Here is a 19,054-nt window from a genome sequence, read left to right as displayed (position 1 = left end):
CCGAAATGACAGTTTCAGACCCAGACATAGAATGTTACATTTTTACTAATGTGACATTCCCTGATCCTCAACATAACTCATCCTGAAAACACAATGCACAAATATTTAATATCATGAATGTTACATGCACAGAAACCTGATGAGCTAATAAAACAAAAAGTTAAAAGCCATTAACACTGGACTGAAGTCGGAATCAACATGATTTAAATGATGAAACATGGATGATGGTGATGATTTGTAATGTTCAGCTGTGGAGTTTTAGTGCCATGTCAGTGGAAATCAGTCCTCCGTGGACAGAGAGAGGACGTCCACAGCTTCCAGCAGGTGCAGGGCCAGGCTGTACTGGGCGTGGTTCTCTGGCAGCATTTCAATCAGACGGCTGACCAGTCGGGTGGTCTTAGACAGAGAGACCAGGGGGCATCTCAACTCGCTGGGATCCTGCAGCATACAAGATCAAGTCAGCCTCCCATTCAAGTTAACTCTTATGAGAATTATTCGATGTCAAAGCCAACTGAATTTGACTAGTAGAGCCAGAAATAAAAGCATTTCTTTTCCCCTTTACCATGTGAAACTTGGTCAACTAAATTCAAAAGTGGCTTTTTTCAACTGACATATTTTGGTCACAAAGATTGTGCGTTTGATCACGTAGCTGAAGAGCCACAATATGAGACGCATAGATTGATGTGTGGTTTTATAGAGGTCAGCCTCGGTACACAGACACCAAAGACTCTAACTGGAAGCTTCAACATTATAAAGCTCCTACTGACTTATAGCCTTCAACTCTTTAAGCTGTAAGTTGGACAGCCTAGTTAAAGGGTCTCATGATATGCTGCTTTAGTCTGCTACAAGCCGCCGTGACCGCAGCAGGCAGAAATAACACACGTTGGCGACCTGTGCAGGGTGAAACCCGCCTCTCGCCTGCTGAAGGCGGGCAGCTGCCATTGTCTTACCATTGCCTTCAACCAGGTGCAGAGGGTTGGAGGCAGGCGGGCAAGCAGCTCCATGGCAGCCTGGGTCTGGTTCTGATTGTGAAGCAGGGAGTAGCTGAGCCTCTGACCGGTCAGAACCAAGAGATGGGAGCCCAGAACTTCCTTATCTTCCACCTGCAGAATCGCCTAGAAGGCAACAGCGAGAGTTGATGCATTTTAGATGCTGAGGTTATTTCTCTATATAATATCCTTGCAGGAACATAGAAAATAAATGCAGAAATTGTTAGTTTATAAAACTGAACCTGATCCTAATCATCCAAAATTCAAATGTTCGCCAAGCTCAAATGTCCTGGGTCCTCAGTCCTTTTGGTAAGTTTTTCAAACATGTTACATTTACAATAAATTTAACAGTTTTTATAACAGTCAGATTGACTGTTATAAAAACAGGCAATTGACTTGTATCGAAGGATAGATGGATAGATAGTTGGATGGGTTGTGAAGATGGAAGGATGGAATAAAGTTTGGACAGAAATGATCTTCCGTACTTGCCGAGAGCTGGAAAATTCTTTACTCAAGTTTCACTTTTCTAGATTTTGTCAAACAGTTTAGGGCCCCTGGTTTTAGATTAATATCCACAAACCTTTAAAATGTTGTCTGTGGTTTCCCGATTATTTATTTAAAAAGATTAAAAGACAATCTTGCTTTTTGAAAGGCAAATGTTTAGAAATATGGGAAATGTCGGCCATAACAGAATATCACTCACCTCCTCAGCTCGCAGGTCGAGGCCCTGGCTGTAAAGCTCGCAGACGAGGTGCCGGCGCAGGATGTCTGGGTTGACCTGCAGCAGGGATCCCAGGTCTATGCACAGGGAGGGCCACCAGTCCGCTTTCGGTCCCTCAGAGGGCAGCGATGTGGAGGCAGCTGCTGGGGAGGTGCAGGAAGGGTCGTCTATCGCTTGCACCCATCCAGTCAGCACCCGCAGGAGGAACTTATCCAGAACAGGAAGTATGAATGATAACAGACTTCAAAGATAATTGATCAAAATCATCCTCTACATTTCATTCCACCACTCACTTCCTGTCGTAGTGAGACCAAGCAAGGATCCATGTCTCCACTGGGCATCAGCTGGATGGTGGTCAGATCTCTGAAGAAAGCATTCTTACCCTAAAAAAGACAAATATACGCTGAGATGAACAAAATCTAAGACGAGGACCTGCTGCGTTCATGTGTGCGCTCACCTTGCTGTCAAACAGACTGAGCGGTTTGACTTTAACGCTGAAGCTCATGGCAGCGTGCAGCAGCGACGCCAACAGCCAGTGGTGCTGCACCAGAGGGTAGTGAACGCCTCTCTGCTCCAGCGCCAGCTCAGCTATGGAAGCGGGGCCCTCGGCTCCGCTCCACACCTCCTCCACGGAAAACCCTGGAGCTGGAATCTCCTCCATGGCTGAGTCCGCCTGCAAGCATCCACCCACTTTCAGTAAATCCAGCGGCTTCACCGGGCCTACATATGCATTCACAGCAGAGCGGCATGCGTGAAACCCAACACACCTCCACGTGCATCCTCATTGTGAGGCCTAATTAATATTCTTTTACCAGGCGTTGTCCACTCTCCATGCTTCGCTTGAGTTCTTTTCATTTACTTACATAGAAAGGTATAAAAGACAAAGAGCTCTGATTCTTAACCAGTAATCCAGTCACCTCCATGAGGATCTGCAGCAGCTGGACGCAGCAGCTCAGGAACGACGTCATGGCTTTGTCTCCGATCCCAACATCCTGACAACAGAAGCATAATTCCTCAGTTTGTCAACCTAAACACTGAATATTGTGTTGCGCCGAGACAAACTTACCCGTCGACATAAGCGATCTTTTGGTGCTTTCCCCACCTTAAGAAACAAAGCCTGTCATTTTGGCTGAAATAACGTATATTTAGGCCACAGCAGCCTGTAAGTTTGTGTCTTACCTTCTCCATGAGGAAAGCAGCTGCTGAGAAACGCTTGACGATGAAGGTACTCCACATCATTGTGGAAATACCTGGAAAGAATCATTGGATTTACATGCAAGAAGTTTGGAAAAATATAGCAGGAGACATCAAATGACTAAATGAATATGAAGATTTCCTGTGTATTATTGATAAGAAAAAGCACTAACCTAGTTGAATGTGAGGACTGGTGATCAACTTTAAATGTTCCACAGCAAAGAGTAAATATCGGCCCTCCTGCACAGTGAAAAACATGTCAGTATATATACATATAATTGGAGTTATCCTCATTCTTCTGTATTTAAAACAGTTGGGAGCCTGACTACACATTTTTGTTCCATCTAGAGATGATCAAAGGCATATTAGTAAAAAGAAAAGAATGCAATAATGTATCCACTGAAGAGAAAATCTGTCTTTTTTTATGCTTTATTTCAAAACGTTGATCACGGAACCTTTCTGGTTCTCTCCCAGGCAGTCAATGACATTCATTGGGAATGTACTGAGAAGTTAGATGATAAGCTTGATCTGCTGGAGACCAGCCGGTCAGAGACTCAAAAACAACCAGGACACCCTGACAATAAGGCTCTTTGTTTTAGACTCTGTTGCTGAGTAAAGACGACTCAAAGGTAAACTATTTCCAGGTCCAGTGAGGTGTGACTGAAAGTAAATACTAGAATCAAAGCTTTGTCAGAAAAAGAGTTTGGCGTTCTACCATTCAGTGATTTTTAATCATTTGAAGAACAGGGGAAATCATTTTGTGTCACCTTTATGAAAGTGTACGATTCAAAAATAAAGCTGGTATTCCCTAAAAGCACCAGTGTAAAATCAGAGCAGTCAGTGTATCTGTGCACCTCTGGGTCTTTGTTCCATTGCACTACATATTCCCAGCAGCAGTGGGCGAAGAGCAAGTCAGGAGACAAAGAATCTGGAAACCGCTGACAAACCGCCAACAACAGCTCTGAGAAACACGGACAGAAAACGTGTTATAATATGAAAATCCATAAGTAATCTAAAATCTGTATGAAATATCTCCTCTTTGCCACCTGCTGTCCTGTCTGCCTCCTCCTGGCAGTCCTCTGCCTCTTCTCTTTCCTCTTTCTGCTCCTTTTGGTCACCTGTATCTTGAGTTTCTTTCCTCTGGAGAATTTTCTTCAGTCGCTCCGGCGCCATGTTCTGCCTGAACACCCACTTGGAAACACTGTCTGCAATACCACCTTAAAAGACAAATATAAGGAGGAAAACCCAAGACATTTAAAAAAAAAGCAGTTCTGACCCGTCCCAGCAGTGAATATTAAAAACAATACATGAAACACTTGTCATTCATAAGGCCATATATCTTCACATATTCTTCTACTGAAAATCATTCAACAAAAAAACTCCATCATCCCTTCCCCGTGTCACCTGTGCCTCCCTCCTGCAGCGTTTTGATGGAGCACTGAACTACAGCTCCCCCTGCTGTGGCCTTAGGAGAAGGCACCAACAGAAGAGCTTGCAGGACCAGAACGTCCTCCAGCTGACGGACACACACCACCCACTGCTCCAGCTCCAATGACACGGCCTCCCACTCGGACTGCAGCTGTAACCCAGCAGAGCAAAGCCCAAACACTGAGTGTTTCTCTGAACGCCTCATAATCTTACAGCTTTCACATCTGTTGCTGTACCTTGCTGTCAGCCCTGCTTGTGATGCTCGCCTTGGCGGCACGGTGAGCGACTAAAGCAGCAAGTAAAGCGGCAGCAGCGTTGTGAGACTGGATGCATGTGAATCGGACTTGCTGCCACCAGGGGGAGACAGACTGTGGATCCCACGACTCCTCGACAGCACCTAAAAACAAAGGAAAGAAAAAAATATCACCTTTGTTTTTTGAAGCTATTTCCTCTACACTCTTTGATTAGAACACAAACCGTCCATGTTGCTAAGTGCGATGAGCAGTGTGTGCAGGTTTCTGACCGTTTCCACTGGCTTCTGAAGCACTTCCTTCTCCCTTTGCAGCCACACACTCATTAACAAAGACTACAGGTGTAGAAAACAGATATTACCAAACCCTGGAAAAGTAAATGACATTTACATTTCTGACTTCTCCTTCAGTGGGACATAATCGTACCAGTAGCTGCTGTGGGCTGATGCCAGCCAGCTGTAGTGTGTCACACACTTTATGGGTGGGACTTTTACCACATAAACAGCCCCAAAACATAAAATTTCCTGTAAAGAACAAACAACAAAGGCTGCATTAAAAACATGACTTGAGCAGATCAAGCAGTATTCACAAACTCACAAAGAGGTTGAACTTGCCAAGAGGAAGTTAATCTGATTTAAACACCAATAGTTCTTTAGGTATTTTGAAATTCTTGTTTGTATTTTGACAACTTTTTTTTTTTACACATTTTAAAGCCTGCCAGCTATTTTATATCAATAAAATATCAATAGCTTCAAGAGATCAAACAAGTGATGTAACGCATATAGTCATATTTTTTTTATAAAGTTTTCTGAGACTAAGCAACTTACATTTGAGCAAATGGGCTGAATATTGTGTCCATGACTTCCCAAGAACAGGAGAGTGTTTATTAAACAAAAATAAGATAAAAACCATCTTTTCGCTACAAATGAACAATCACAAGTGCCTATTGGTTAACAAATGTATCTTCAACTACCTAAAATAGGATCCTACACATTTTATATGTCCAAACGCTGTAGTTTTTACATATTCTTAGTCCAATTTTCTCCATTTAAATAGCCAAATCTGACATATCGTTATTAATTTATGTTAAATTTTTCAAACTTTAAGTATGGCACCTGGGAACGGAAACCATAGAAAGATGACACAGATAAATGTGACAAATAGTAATTAAATATGAGTAATCTGTCTCGGTTTATTATTATAAATGAAACAAATATCCAATTTTTATTTTATTAGTGTAATTATTCTACACTGTATCTGTTCAGGAGTAAAGGCCTCAAACTCTCACCAAGCTGGTTCCACTCTGCATCCGACCTGCGATTCACCTTCACCTCTCCGTCCTCGGCACACTCCAGCTGAGTGAGGAAAGCCTGAGCAGAGAGTGGCGTGTCGGGAGAGTCCTGCGCAAAAGACACCGAGGGTTTGGAGCTGAGGTGTGCGTAGCGCTGCAAGGTGGGACCGACACGAGACAACTCCTCCTCTATGCCTTCGAGGGAGTCCTGCAGGAGGGGAAAGGAGCCCGAGTTAGAGGGCAGGAACGCTGCGTTTGGTGTAGTTCAGGTGTTTTGCCGCAGACATTTCCAGAGCAGGCCTCTGTGTCTTCAGCCGACTGAAGCTGCTGGATGTCGGAGTAGAGCTGAAGCAGTTTCAACTGGGAGGAGCAGAGCTGGAGTAGTGATGCTTCCACCTCATCTGCATCTGTCAGACAGAAATACAAGCTTTGTTTTATTTTAAACAGATTTTAATTGAGATATGCTTAATTTTACCATTTGTTCACAGAACACTTTTATCAGAGGGATGTTTGTCACGCTACCTTGTTGCTTCAAAGCATCATGTAAGGCACGAGTAACGTTAGTTAGACAAGAGACTGGAGCTTTCCTGTTTGACAGCAGAGACTCCAAAGCCTAAAGGGAATCCAGAGAGAAGATTAAGGATAATAACTATAAAAAATACAAATAATCATATGATTACACTTTGATTTTTTAATCTACAAACCTGCTTCTTAATGGCAGGATGTTTGATTTCCAACAAGACACCTTTTGCTTCTCTCTCCAAGGAATCTGCAAACCAACCAGAAGAAACCATGTGAGGAACAGTTCAGCGTCTCTGGGTCTTCACTCTGCTCCCAGTCACATGTCCATTACCAGAGTCCATGTCTCTAGTCTTCAGCACAGCGCTCAGTCTCTTCAGCAGGTGCATGTCTCTGGCACGCTCATTCTTTTTATCACTGAAATAAAGAGACCGAGATGGCTGACAGGGTAAGCTGTCATAGCTTTTCATTATAAAAATAAACTAAGTTTTAGGTCTTCTCAAGTCGTGATAGCTTGAGAAGATCTCAAACATAATAGACTAATGTGACGTGTACGTGTCCAGATAGTAGCTGATATCTCTTTGCGACATTTGATCAACAGCCCCTGCTTTGTTCCAACCTGAGCGCCAGATGGAAGGGGATGTTGATGGTCCTCAGAGCTCCGGTGGTGGGATCCAGCAGACACACCTGCTGCGTGTGGAGCTGCCAGCCCTGACTGGTCACACTGTTTACCCCCATCAGATGGTAGCCGGCATAAAGCAGCCTAACAGAAAATCAAGTCCACATCTACTTTAAGTCACATCTACTTTAACCTCAGATTTGGTCGAAGTAAACAGATGAAGTGTACCTGCAGTGTTTGCCTACAGTGAATGCACCGACTCGAGGACCCCGCTGCATGGCCCACACCTCCAGGATCCCCCGACGAGGGGCATAGATGACGAGGAAGAGGGCGTGGCGTCTAGGGAGGGAGGCAGAGGGCGAGAATTCCCGATCAACACGCTCCTCCTGAACTTGCAGCCACCCCAGCTGGGCGTCTCTGTAGCCTGTCATCCAGACCAAATAAACATCTTTACATGGTCACGTTAGTTCACTTAAAGATGGAATGGAGAACATCTTGATTCTCTTCATGTTGGGCATCCCCTGTGTTGGCTTCTCGTCTTACCTTTCCACATGCGGATGGCGACACCCCTTGCCAGGTCCAGCAGCGTCACTCTACCAAAGTCATCCGTGACTCCAGCAAGCGTGTTGCAAGGCGACAGACATATGGACTCACCGTGGCGCCGGGAATCTGGCAGACCAAATCTGGAAGTCCAGGTTGTCAGGTTTAAGGACAAAGAAAATATCAACATGATTATCTTCCAGATATTATGAACAGTACCTGATCCCTAAAGGGGTCGCCGGCTCCACTTTAGGTTTCTGTTTCTGAGCTGCTTCCTCTTCATTCTTGCTCTTGTTCCACCCTAACCACCCACTGAGAGCAGAATGGCAAGAGCACAAAACAATACAACAAACAGAGGAGTTAATTAAAGCACTATTAGAAACAGGAAAAGAGGCAAAACTTACTACTCATAAAGAGAATCCAATCAGAATCATATTATAACTTGATGGTTTTGTGTTTCTAAACACGCTCTTTACTTTTTAAATTAATATTCTGGACACTATCTACATTGAGTTATTTTTGCCTTGTGCATCATTTTCTCGCTACTTCATTGTGTCAGGATTCTTTTTGTGCAGCTTTGATGCAAATGTTGCTCGCAGATCTCCGAACCTGGCAGCGTTGAAGAGGGCTGAGGTGAGTTTGCTGGCCACAGCCAGAGCCACGTGGGACAGCAGAGGCTGAGAGTTTCCCTACAGACACACACAGAGATCGTCGCATACAGCTTTCCACAGAACAGACAATTACACAGCTTTACCGCTTATTTACTCTCCTCACACACACCTCCACTGCGTAGTAAAATCCAGCATACGGCCCAGTCCCTACAGTCACAAACTGGCTCATGGCAGGAGGGCTTCCCTTAACCGATGCATGAAACCCCCCCAATATGGACGCATTCTTCATTTGGTCAAAAACACATAGTGTCATCACACCTGCAACCAGAGGACAGAAGTAATTGCACAGTTAAAGTCATTAACACAAAGTAGAGCAGAATACTTAAATGGAGGAAGATTTCATCACTGTAATAGAAGCTGGTCAGCTGTGATGGGAGGACAGATGGAAATTAAAAACAGATTGTTCAAGGAGGAAAATCTGATCTATGAAGGAAAAGACTTAAGACTAGAGAAGAATTTCACCTTCTAGGAAAACAACTTTAAGCTTACAGCAAGATCAAGAGCAAGATCGTTTTGCTCTGTCCCATAAAATCCTGAGGTTCAGGACTTTAATGTGAAAATGTGAAAAAGTTCAAGCTTTACCAAGAGGAGAACAATTACATAAGCCTCTTATGCTTGTAGTTAAAATGCTTAAGGAACTTGTTTTAATATTTTGAAGGCACAACAATCCAGAAAATAAAGGCAGATTGTGAGAAATCCACTCATAACTGTTATAAAAAATATCTTACCCACACTGCTGTGGTCCACAATGGTGTCCATCTCCTGCAGACCCCACTTCTTATAGGCCAAAGGAGGAGGTGGGACAACATCACTTCCTGCTGCTGCAGCTGCACAGTGAGAGACAGTAACACCTTCAGCTCAATGTTTTAAACATTTCTACTAACTGACATGGTGTGGCAAACACACTTCCATTTAAAGCCCTCAAAGCTTTATTAAAAAAAGACATAATAGAAGAAAAACTTCTGCCGTTTAATAAAAAAAACACAGAGGAGAAGATTCTTTGCTAGGAGACTCACAGCTGCTAACCACTCAGCAGGTGAACGTACGCTCATAGTTTTGCTGTACTTCATGACTCCAAATACAAGAATCACTCAAGGCCTTTCTTTCAGTATCAAGCTCCTTCTTAATAGATCAAATGATTCCTTCAGACAGGATGCAAGCTGAAGGAGATCAATTAAGGCCCTAAACATCTGCATTGCAGCTACTAGAAGCACTGATCCTCAGAGCACTATGAGCTAAAATCCCAACAGCAGATCTTTACATAGCAAAAAGCTGCTAACCTGAACGCATTAGAAGAACAATTATGCCTCAGCTGTACCTGAAAGTCTCGTAGCAATCACTACGTCCACCCAGCCAGCAAGAAAAACACATCTCCGATTATCTCTGAGGAACAATTAGCACCGCGTGAGAGGCCTCCCTGCTATGCGTAATAAGTAAAGCAGCTGTACCTCTCGCCACCTGATTCCTGCAGGCCCGCAGTGACTGAAAGAGGCTGAAGCCGTCGATGGTGACCAGAGCGGCAGGATAAAGGATGCTGAGCTCCTCGTGCTGCAGAGAGAGATTATCCATTAGCTCATAACTAACACTTCAACCGCGGGATTGTGAAACGTGTCAGCTGCGACTGATGCATTTGGGTTTCCCTTTTACCTGCTCCGTGACTCCAGGATGACGAGGGATTTCGTAGGTGCGACATTTGAGCCGCAGAACAGGGTCCACGTGTAGGAGCTGGGCCAGGAGAAGAACCCCGCTCTGATTTGATAATAAAACAGGAAAAAACACCGTTACCCAGACTGTCTGTGACTACAGGAGTTGGGGATGCAGAAGCTAAAGAGTACCTCTGTGTAGAAGCGGACATAACCAGATGTGAAGCCCACAACTATGCAGGTCCAGTCAGGCCTTCCTGTGGAGCTCCTGTAGTCCAGAAATATGCAGTTATGATATGGTCATTACGTTCTTCTAAAACTTGCAAGTAGGTAATTCTCACCTCTTCTGACTGGCCAGGGGAATAGCAATGACACTGCTGACATTCTCTCTGAAGAGAAACACATTCCTCTGTGGATTACTATTACTTCTCCTGTCATCAGCTGATCTATAGTCAGTTTTGACCTTTACTCACCCTTCTTCTGTGCAGAGGTGTCCACTCCAGGTCACTGCCAAGGTCATCTCCTCTCTGCCACTGTCACTTGTGCGCCACTTTGCTGGAAGAAACCAAACCCTGAAATTAAATTACAGTGCTCCCAATAAAGACTACAGAGAACTGTGTTTGTGTGAAAGTTTTAATTTCTGACCTGAGAGGAAAGCAGCTTTCTGTTCTCGAGCCACAACCAGCAGGTCGGCGCAGGGCGACAAGGACACAACGCAGTCTTGAAGCCATGGCTGGTTCTGTCCCGATGGCTCCTCCTCTGTCTGCAGAGGACAGCCGGTGTTTGGACATGAAGGAGAATACTATCTTACAGTTGTAAGTGTTTCTGTGTGCAATTTGAAACATTTTCAGTTATTTCTCTTTAAATAATTAATATTTACTCCCTCTATGTCTCAGTTTTTTCTGGACCTAAATACATAAGAGCAAAACAGAGACAAAAAAAAAAGCACAGACCTTGGTGGAAGAAGCAGACTCTTCCTCCTTATTTTCATTGTTATCCCATCCTGATTCCCAGTCAGAGGTATCCCAGGAAAGCTCGTTTTCTGCTGAGAAACACGAGAGACGACCTCAAGTCTGGATTATCCAGTAATCAATTCAAAGCAATAACTTAACAGTAATAAACAGAAAAACTCTCAATGGAAAAAACTCTCACATGTTCACATTTAGAGCGAGAAAACTAAAAAGATTAACATGGCAGAATAGACGCTTAAAACAATCTACAGTAGGTTCCATAAATTCAATTTGAATGTGTTGTTTACAGTGAAATCTCTCGTTGCATGATAGATTTCTTAGAAGAACTGCAAACAGCTTCTTACGTAGAGAATATTAAAAGCCACAGGATCTCTATGAGACATCTGCATAAAGCTCGGACAAAAGGAGGGCCATGTTTTTCTGTGTTAGGACGCTGGTAACACATGGATGAACCACACCAGGCGACATTAATTCAGATATTCCTCAGTATCTAACAAAACAATCAAACCTATGTCATTGATTCCATCAGGACAAACATTTCCTTGGGAACATTTCGGACTCATGCTCCCTCATAGCTACATTAAGCTAACAGGACTCCATACAACCGTTTCATTGCTGCTGGAGCATCTCCATCAACATTTAGCACAGTTAAGCTCACCTGTTTGAGTCTTCTCTTCAACCGACTCTTTACTCTGGTTCTGGAACAAGAAGTCCCGGACTGTTTTGAGCTCTTGGAGCCGACAAAACTCAAACAAGCTGCAGGACATCCCTCTCCCGTCCTGTCCTGTCAGGAACCGAAAAGAAGTCGAGGAAGAGAGTCAGTTAGCTTTCCCTGCTAACAGTTCAGAAGAGAAGCGCTGCTTTTGTCAACTTACGTCTCCGAATTTAACTTTACGACACTTTGTTATCTACAAAATCCTCCGTATTAAACTTGCACAAGCTCTTAGACAAATATCAATAACTGTCTGCTGGCTTTATTTTGCCCATTATCTACTGCTTCCACCCAAATCTGTTGATGACACATCATTAGCATAACAACACATTTCTGTTTCCGGGTTGGGGCTGTGCAGGAGATTTTCAAAATAAAACGTTGATGAGAAACGCTTGTCTGTACATTAAAAGTCAAAACACGCAGACCGGTCGGGAAAATGTCTAGAACTCAGTGGTAAATAATAAAAACAACTTAATCTTGTTTCAGGTCTGAGGTTTCAAAGTTTTTCAAAGTTTTTTCAGGTCCATCGATTATGTTCAGTGACTACTAGAATTAGCAATTAATTAATTAATTAATTCAAAGAAAATGTTTTGGGTTTTTTTAAATTTTATTTTATTTTTCTACTTTCTACTCAGACAACTGTAACAGCAACGAGTTCAATATAGGAGGTTGCCAAATAGGCTTTCTGTATCTATGAAATGTTTAACAAGAATCAATTTTCAAGTAGCAGTAAGTATGATAATTATTTCTAAAAGAAAATATTGCTTCAAAGTCAAACTCAGATAAGTGTCACTGAACACACATGTCCATGGAAACTGACATGGTTTGCATTTCAGTTCCCAAGGACTGAGAGGTTTGCATTTCTTCTCTAGAGGGCGGTAGAACAACGATTTTGCAGGCGTGTAAATTCAATTATTATTATTATTTTATATAAAAAAAATGATTTGAAAAATTTTCTCTGATGATTTACTATTTAATGAGTAACATGACTGGGGAAAAAAAGTTAGTAAAAAAAAAATCAACCCTTTTTCAGAGAATTAGCCACTCAGAAGATTACCTATGGAGACTGTCAAAATTGAGTTGTTAATTAATGAACTCAGTTACACTGTTGTTCAGCAGTTTGCTTCACACTTTCATGAACCCAACAATGATTCAAAGAATCAATTTCTAATTTGATAATGGCACATTACATGGGTAAATTAATATAAAAGCCTATATTATTTTGAAAAAGCTAATAAAAATATTTCTTTTGATTTTTCTATTATGGCACACAACAGTGTGACACTGTTTGGAAGTGTTAAAGCAGGGTTTTAAAAATATTTTTAACAAACTTGTTTGTTTGAATAATTCTGCCAATTGCTGCCAAGACTTTGAGGTGAGTCTTGGCAGCAATACTTATTGCCAACTTGGAGATGTTGGAGTGTTGTCTCTTATAATGTTGATCCCATGATGTTATACCTATTGGTGCATGATACTTTGTGCAGATGTCTTTGAAGAACACAAAAGAACTCTTCTAATGTGAAGTTTGGACTTTCGTAACCCCCAAAAGCCTGTTGCTCTTTGTGATTCAAAGGTCACCGTTACTACTTTCCATCCTGAAAACCCAATGTTGTAAACATGAGCAGCTGCTTTTGGTATTGTTAAACACTGCTCCACATCTTTCTTTCCCATCCTTTCTTAAAAAAGCAATGGGCAACCTGCCAGTGTATTCCTTACGTATTCATTTACAAACCTACGGAGCGCTTGCAAACACACACAAACACACACATGCACTGAGAGTACACACGACCACACAAACACACCCTCTGGGGGGTGCCCAAAAGTTTCCGATGCGGAAGGCCGGACATAGAAACTCAGGAAACAATTGGGTGTCAGAGAGGTCCTTGGACTCGTCACGTGTCCTCATCCTGTGCCGCTGCTTATTGAAGTGTTGACGTTTCTTCTGTTTTACGGGCCCAGGCAACAACTCTCCATCTGGTTCCCCCTCTTCCTTTGTTGACAAGAAAACGAGTTGGCATGCTTGGCTGCAAGATAGATGCATCACTGGCACACAAAAAGGGATGGCATTGATTTGTTCAAACTTACTGGGAGTCAAAAGACCTTGGGTTTTGTTTTGCAGGTTTCCAGACAAGATGTGACGTCAGAAGGATCCAGGTAGACCAAAAGCATATGGGGCCTCGTAAAGGTATTTATACCCTTCAACTTTTGTGCAATTTGTTGCATTTTACTCACAATCTTCAATGCATGTATCTTCAATGTACTGATGTGATAGACCAACATAAACTAGCACATTCGTGTGAAGTGACAGAAAAAATATATTTTATTTTTTACAAATAAAACACAGTTAGTCTGAGTGTAGTAGAGAGGTCATTTGTTTACAGGCCTCTCAACAGTGATTTCCTCAAATAAATTCCAGTGCAACCAATTGCCTAGAAAAGCTGCTCAATTAGTAGACAGAATGAAGACCAAATTACACACCAGACGGGTCAGGGAGAAAGATGTGGAGATGTTTAAGATACTCAGATATAGCTTTCCACCTTATAAGAACAGGCCAAGCAAGAAGAACACGCATCAGATAATTCAAGAGGAGCTGCTGAGATTACGCAGCTCAGGTGGGAGACAGTATTTGTCATGCACTATACCAACTTGGCTGTTGGGAAAGTACAGTGAAAAAAAAAACTATGTTGAATTAAAAGCTAAAAATAAGTCCTGTTTGTGTCACAGGTCTGAGATATGCAGCGATACAGCAGTTTTTTTTTGACTAAACAGGTTAGATAAGCTGACAGGGCATCACTCTGGTGCTGCTGCATTGGCTGTAAAATATCTTTATCACTTTAACGAGTTAAATAGCATATTCCTCCTGTTGATTGTAAAGAGTGCCACACCTAAAAAGATAAGTATTAAAGCTGAAATGACAAAGTCCGTGAAGACTTTTAACTTTTTGGTGTTCAAAAACACATCAGCATACAGGTGGAAATACTTCATATCGCAATTTTAAAGAGAATCATCTTTAAAATGTGACCTCATCTTTTGTATCTGCCACGCTTGTATATTTTCACGAGCTGTGTAGAGAAATAATGGGACATGTAGAAGAGACAACACTGGTTAGATGTGCCAGAAACTTAGCTTTTTGTCTCACGTACAAAACACTGGTGGGGGAAATTATCACTGCACCTCACCCAGGCTAGGACACAACAGGAAACAACACAATTATTTTCTGGGGATACTTTTCGAAACATGTAATGTTAAAAGCTCAAATATCTACACCAACGTTTACTTGAGAATCCACAGCAAAATCTGAAAATTTATGTTCACTGATGATCCAACATGTCACCATTTTAAAGCTATTCTTGTATCCATTATGAATACTTCACTATTATACACAACTTTGTATTGCCGTTTTCCGAGTTAAATCCTAATAAAATAGACTTATGTTGATGGGTGTTCCATAAAAAATGCAACATTCAAAAGATGTAAACACTTTTGCCTAATAAATCTCTACAAATAGCAGTGCATAGAGTATGTGATTAAATTCTTCAAGTTATGATTTCAGCAGTGTGAAAACAAGCACTTGAGAACACCTTGTTGTCTTCCTACCGTCTTGCAGAAATTTTAAAGGAAGAGGTAGAAAGTGGATGTTTTTCTTTTTAGGTAACAGCTGACATAATCAGTCCCTGTCAAGTGAGCAGGGAAGATACTCCCCAGTGGAAACACATTTGGAGTAAAGCTTTGATGCACCGACAATCAAAAGTAGGAATTTAAAATAAAACCGTCAGGAAGTTTGTTTTTTGGACTATTGTCACATGTGGTCGTAAGATGATGTTCTCCCTTTGGTTCATGATTACTGGCTGTACTTTCCTGTTCGACATGTGCGTGCAATATTTCAGCAGCTCATCACACTTTGGCTCAATTTTCCATGTTGCACCTATGTCACTGATTTTTCTGCTTTCAAGCACGATTTGCACTTGTAATTTAGGTTTGCCTTTTCTGTTATCCATTTAGTATCTGTGTTTTTTTTCCAATATGAAACCTTGTAATCAGTGTTGTGCTTGGGGTAACATTGGATCCAAAGTTCACACGTAAATGTTTTATGGCAAATAAAATCTGATCTATGTTCTTGCAGTAACTGCAGGGTCATGTTTGCATGTTAAGAAACTGAACCATTTTCACATAATATTGCAAAGTTAGCAAATGTTATTGCAGTTTTAGTGATAGACAAGATGCTATCACAATAGAAGAGGAGGAACAGTATCTCTAAATCTCTGACCCTGATGTAAATCCTGCAACCAAACCAAATAATCACTGCTGACATGTTAAATTTGTCAGAAATGTTGTGAAGCTGTAGAAACAAGATTCTTTGCTCCTGCTACATCTGTGGCTATTGCAGAATAATATGAGGCCTTCAAAGCCAGGAGAAAAAAACAAAAACGTGTTGTTCCCTCAGCAAGCTTATTATTTCAAAGAAATATTTCAATCGTTTCTTCAGGTCTGATCTCAGATACTGTCTCTGATTATTTCAAGGTGAAACAAGAGTTGTTCTGAAACTTTCAGTCATTACGGGTCTCATTAAAAATGTCCATATAAAGTATTCCTCAATGATCAAGGCTCTGGGACTGTTTTACAGGAGGATTTCTAATATTTTGAATGTCTCTTTTAATCTTTCTTTAATCAGGCTTATACAGAACCAGTCAAGGAGTACACAGCAAATCTCAGTAAGGTGCAATGACCTGGCCCCATGTCCATAATACTTCTCTAAAGTACCTTCTGACTCAGTTTCAGTATTCAATCTTCTTAGGAGATAATCTGTCCACCTCCCACATCTTAACCTGACAATATTTTCTCACACTGGCTCAGATAAATTCTTAAATTCTTTCATTGTGAGAACATATCTTGTCTCTTTAAATGATTCAACAGATCTGCCAAATTAAGCTGTTGGCTCTGGCAAGGCAATTCCAAACCTTTTCATTTACTGTCAGACTTCACGTTGGATGATAGTGATTCAGATTTACTATGATGCCAGTGTCAATCGATAATTCTTGTTGGAAATTCCTGAAAACTCCTTCAGTGCTGCTGTTGGTCTATTGGCAGCCTCCCTGACCACGCTCATCATTTCATCACGTTTGGAGAAATGTCCAGTTTTTGTAACTTTGTCAATGTTGTTTCATATTATCTCCCCTTTCTGTTGATTGCCTTTGTTTTACACAGAGGAGTGAATGTTTTCCCTGACTGATACTGTTGTACACTGAGATTGTTTGGGTTATTGGTGACCTTTCTTGATGAATAATGCAATAGAGGTTCAAAATTCAAATTAGATTCACAAAAATTGCTGCCAGTTAAGAACTCATGAAAATTCACGAAACTGAAATAAAATATGGTTTATTAAAGTCATTTAAGGATGTGCACATTCATGCAACCAGGTGATTGCAGCTTTTTATTTTTCAGATATTTTCCCTAATACATTTATTTCTTTTTATATTTACATACACTAAATAAGACAGAACCTTGTTCCCACTGTCTGATAAAATCAGACTAAACTTGTCCAGCTTCAGATCAGCAAAGGAGCAGCCAAAGTGTAAAAGTGTAAATCCTAAGTGTCTTAAATGTATTTTCAGAGAAAATCATCCCAAAATGCAACTTCTCAACTGCATAATTCTTATAAACATATGATTTGAAATTTCAAAGTCATTTAATAGTCCCTTGTCTGCACGTAATGGCTCATACTGCAGAGTGAGGAGAATGAAGATGTCACAGATGGCTGATAAATGTTGTGCCTGGAATCCCACAGTAATAGGAGACATTCTGGTTTCCACCACATTCAGCACATTTTCAGACTGGGTCCCGTCTTTAGCTTGGCTCAGCAGCCATCAAAATCATCATGAGTTCAAATTTTTACTTGGAACAAAAGGATCTAATGCACACAGGTAATATGGCGTGCACATTCCAGATCATAATGACGTTTTTTTTTTTTTCTCTTGATTGGATGATGAACAAAAGTAAAATGATTCTCTTTAGCAGTGTTCATTTTTAGAGTTCTAACCTCGATGCATATAATTGTATATATCACACAGCAAATGATTACAATCTCTTTATGATATGACAAATATTTGAAGTAAAAACAAAAACAGATCAGATCTTTTTCACACTATCTTGTTGTCTGTTCTTTTTCAGCATATTGTGCACAACTTTATTATGTATGATAAGGAGCCTTTGACTACTTCCATGTATCTTTTCACCATTCATAAACAGAAGGAAACTGTTGGTCATCTTGCTTAGATCAAAAGACAAAAATTGCCAACTTTCATCCTTCAAGTGACAGCACGTTTCAACATGGGGTTAGAACAACAATGAATGAAAATAGCAAGCAACATGAATGGGAATAATATGTAAATTAAAACCAACTTGAGATTTTAAACTAGTAGCAATAGAAATAAACTAATATCCAGTTGGTAAGGACACAATTACGGAGTCAAAATATTAATGGGAACGAAATGGAAACAGGTAAACTGTTATGTTTTTTGGAATTTAGTTTACTTAAATATTCAAATGAAAAATTTGACTTGAGAGAATAGTTTTCAGTATGTACACTTGACTTTTTATTTAATAAGGACTTCTCAAAAACACAACTATTAATATTTTTAAGGTACGCTTTCATTTCAGGATGCCACATTTATATCTGCATTAAAAAAAACTGGGGCAGGAGGAAAACCTTTCACATAAGGCTTGATGTGTCTTCAAGATTGATCTGCAATATCTATAAAGGCAGATGACAATGACTGTCAATATGACAAGACAGATCAGATGCATTCCAATAATAATATAGACATAAATTTACAAGGACATATATTAGGATCCCAAAATAGCATTCATTAACGGTGGATTAACTCATGTTTGAACTTTCAAGTGTTATGTAAAACTGACAGGCCCTCACTTGCAAAATATTTACAATTTGATCCATGATTATATTTTCTGAGCAATATTCTAATTCTCTACATTTAAAAATGCATTTTATTCATTCTAATGCTAATAGTGGATTGATACAGTGCCATGCAAAAGTTTCCAGACAGTGTAGTCATGTGACACAAATCCTTGTATTTTATAGAGATTTTGTAACAGACAAAAAGTTGTCCATAATAACAAAGTAGAAAAAACATTATGGTAGCTGCATTATACTGTGAGGATGCTTTTTTTTGTTTGTTTGTTTTTTTAGCAGAAAAAGCTAAGCTGTAGCCATGCTATAACTGGAACAACCGCTGTACAAAATAAAAGATATTATTATTGCAAGATTTACTTTCTTTTAATCTTAAAAACAAAAGGCTATCCTGTTCTGGTTCTAAAAATGAAATGTGGCGTGCCAACATGAAGACATGACATCCTGACAACTCCAGTGACTTCATTTAGAGGACAATAGTTGCCAAACACAGGCCGTCTGATGTCTTTAGCAGTTATAGCAAATGCTGCCAGAATAGGCAGAAACTAAGTTATTAAGCGTGTTGTCTGAAACTGTT

At 40.7% G+C, this 19,054-nt stretch overlaps 1 protein-coding gene across 4 annotated transcripts; it reads right to left on the bottom strand.

Moving 5' to 3' along the window:
• Nucleotides 1–89: 89 nt before the first annotated feature.
• Nucleotides 90–11,885, bottom strand: rab3gap2 (RAB3 GTPase activating protein subunit 2 (non-catalytic)). Of its 4 annotated transcripts, none has more exons than XM_055038369.1 (36): nucleotides 11,713–11,885; nucleotides 11,496–11,621; nucleotides 10,820–10,911; nucleotides 10,512–10,629; nucleotides 10,340–10,421; nucleotides 10,208–10,255; nucleotides 10,059–10,134; nucleotides 9,871–9,972; nucleotides 9,672–9,771; nucleotides 8,952–9,050; nucleotides 8,333–8,481; nucleotides 8,162–8,241; nucleotides 7,772–7,864; nucleotides 7,556–7,695; nucleotides 7,241–7,436; nucleotides 7,013–7,156; nucleotides 6,728–6,810; nucleotides 6,579–6,643; nucleotides 6,397–6,487; nucleotides 6,160–6,281; nucleotides 5,872–6,082; nucleotides 5,010–5,107; nucleotides 4,810–4,918; nucleotides 4,569–4,729; nucleotides 4,309–4,483; nucleotides 3,951–4,121; nucleotides 3,759–3,865; nucleotides 3,078–3,144; nucleotides 2,890–2,960; nucleotides 2,777–2,812; nucleotides 2,574–2,702; nucleotides 2,168–2,383; nucleotides 2,004–2,093; nucleotides 1,693–1,917; nucleotides 951–1,115; nucleotides 90–438 (listed from the first exon to the last, which is right to left on the bottom strand). In XM_055038369.1, exons 2-36 carry the CDS (start codon nucleotides 11,602–11,604, stop codon nucleotides 280–282), a joined length of 4,179 nt encoding a protein of 1,392 aa, XP_054894344.1. In that variant the 5' UTR covers nucleotides 11,605–11,621; nucleotides 11,713–11,885; the 3' UTR covers nucleotides 90–279. The 4 variants fall into 4 exon arrangements, with proteins under 4 accessions (XP_054894344.1, XP_054894346.1, XP_054894345.1 ...); XM_055038371.1 differs by having other exon boundaries at nucleotides 2,628–2,702; XM_055038370.1 differs by having other exon boundaries at nucleotides 10,820–10,908.
• Nucleotides 11,886–19,054: the final 7,169 nt, after the last annotated feature.

The sequence above is a fragment of the Poeciliopsis prolifica genome, unplaced genomic scaffold (assembly GCF_027474105.1).
Source record: "Poeciliopsis prolifica strain line A6 unplaced genomic scaffold, Auburn_PproV2 SCAFFOLD013, whole genome shotgun sequence".
In the NCBI taxonomy this organism is placed as follows: domain Eukaryota; kingdom Metazoa; phylum Chordata; class Actinopteri; order Cyprinodontiformes; family Poeciliidae; genus Poeciliopsis; species Poeciliopsis prolifica.
This window is presented reverse-complemented; position numbering and strand designations above follow the sequence as displayed.

Bases quoted from the DNA above. Each gene is read 5' to 3' on its own strand.
- rab3gap2 (XM_055038369.1), bottom strand. From the start codon at position 11,604: ATGTCCTGCAGCTTGTTTGAGTTTTGTCGGCTCCAAGAGCTCAAAACA. The intron at 9,973-10,058 runs GTACTCTTTAGC...TTATCAAATCAG, and splicing joins ATGTCCGCTTCTACACAGAG to AGCGGGGTTCTTCTCCTGGC. The intron at 9,772-9,870 runs GTAAAAGGGAAA...CTCTCTCTGCAG, and splicing joins ATCCTGGAGTCACGGAGCAG to CACGAGGAGCTCAGCATCCT.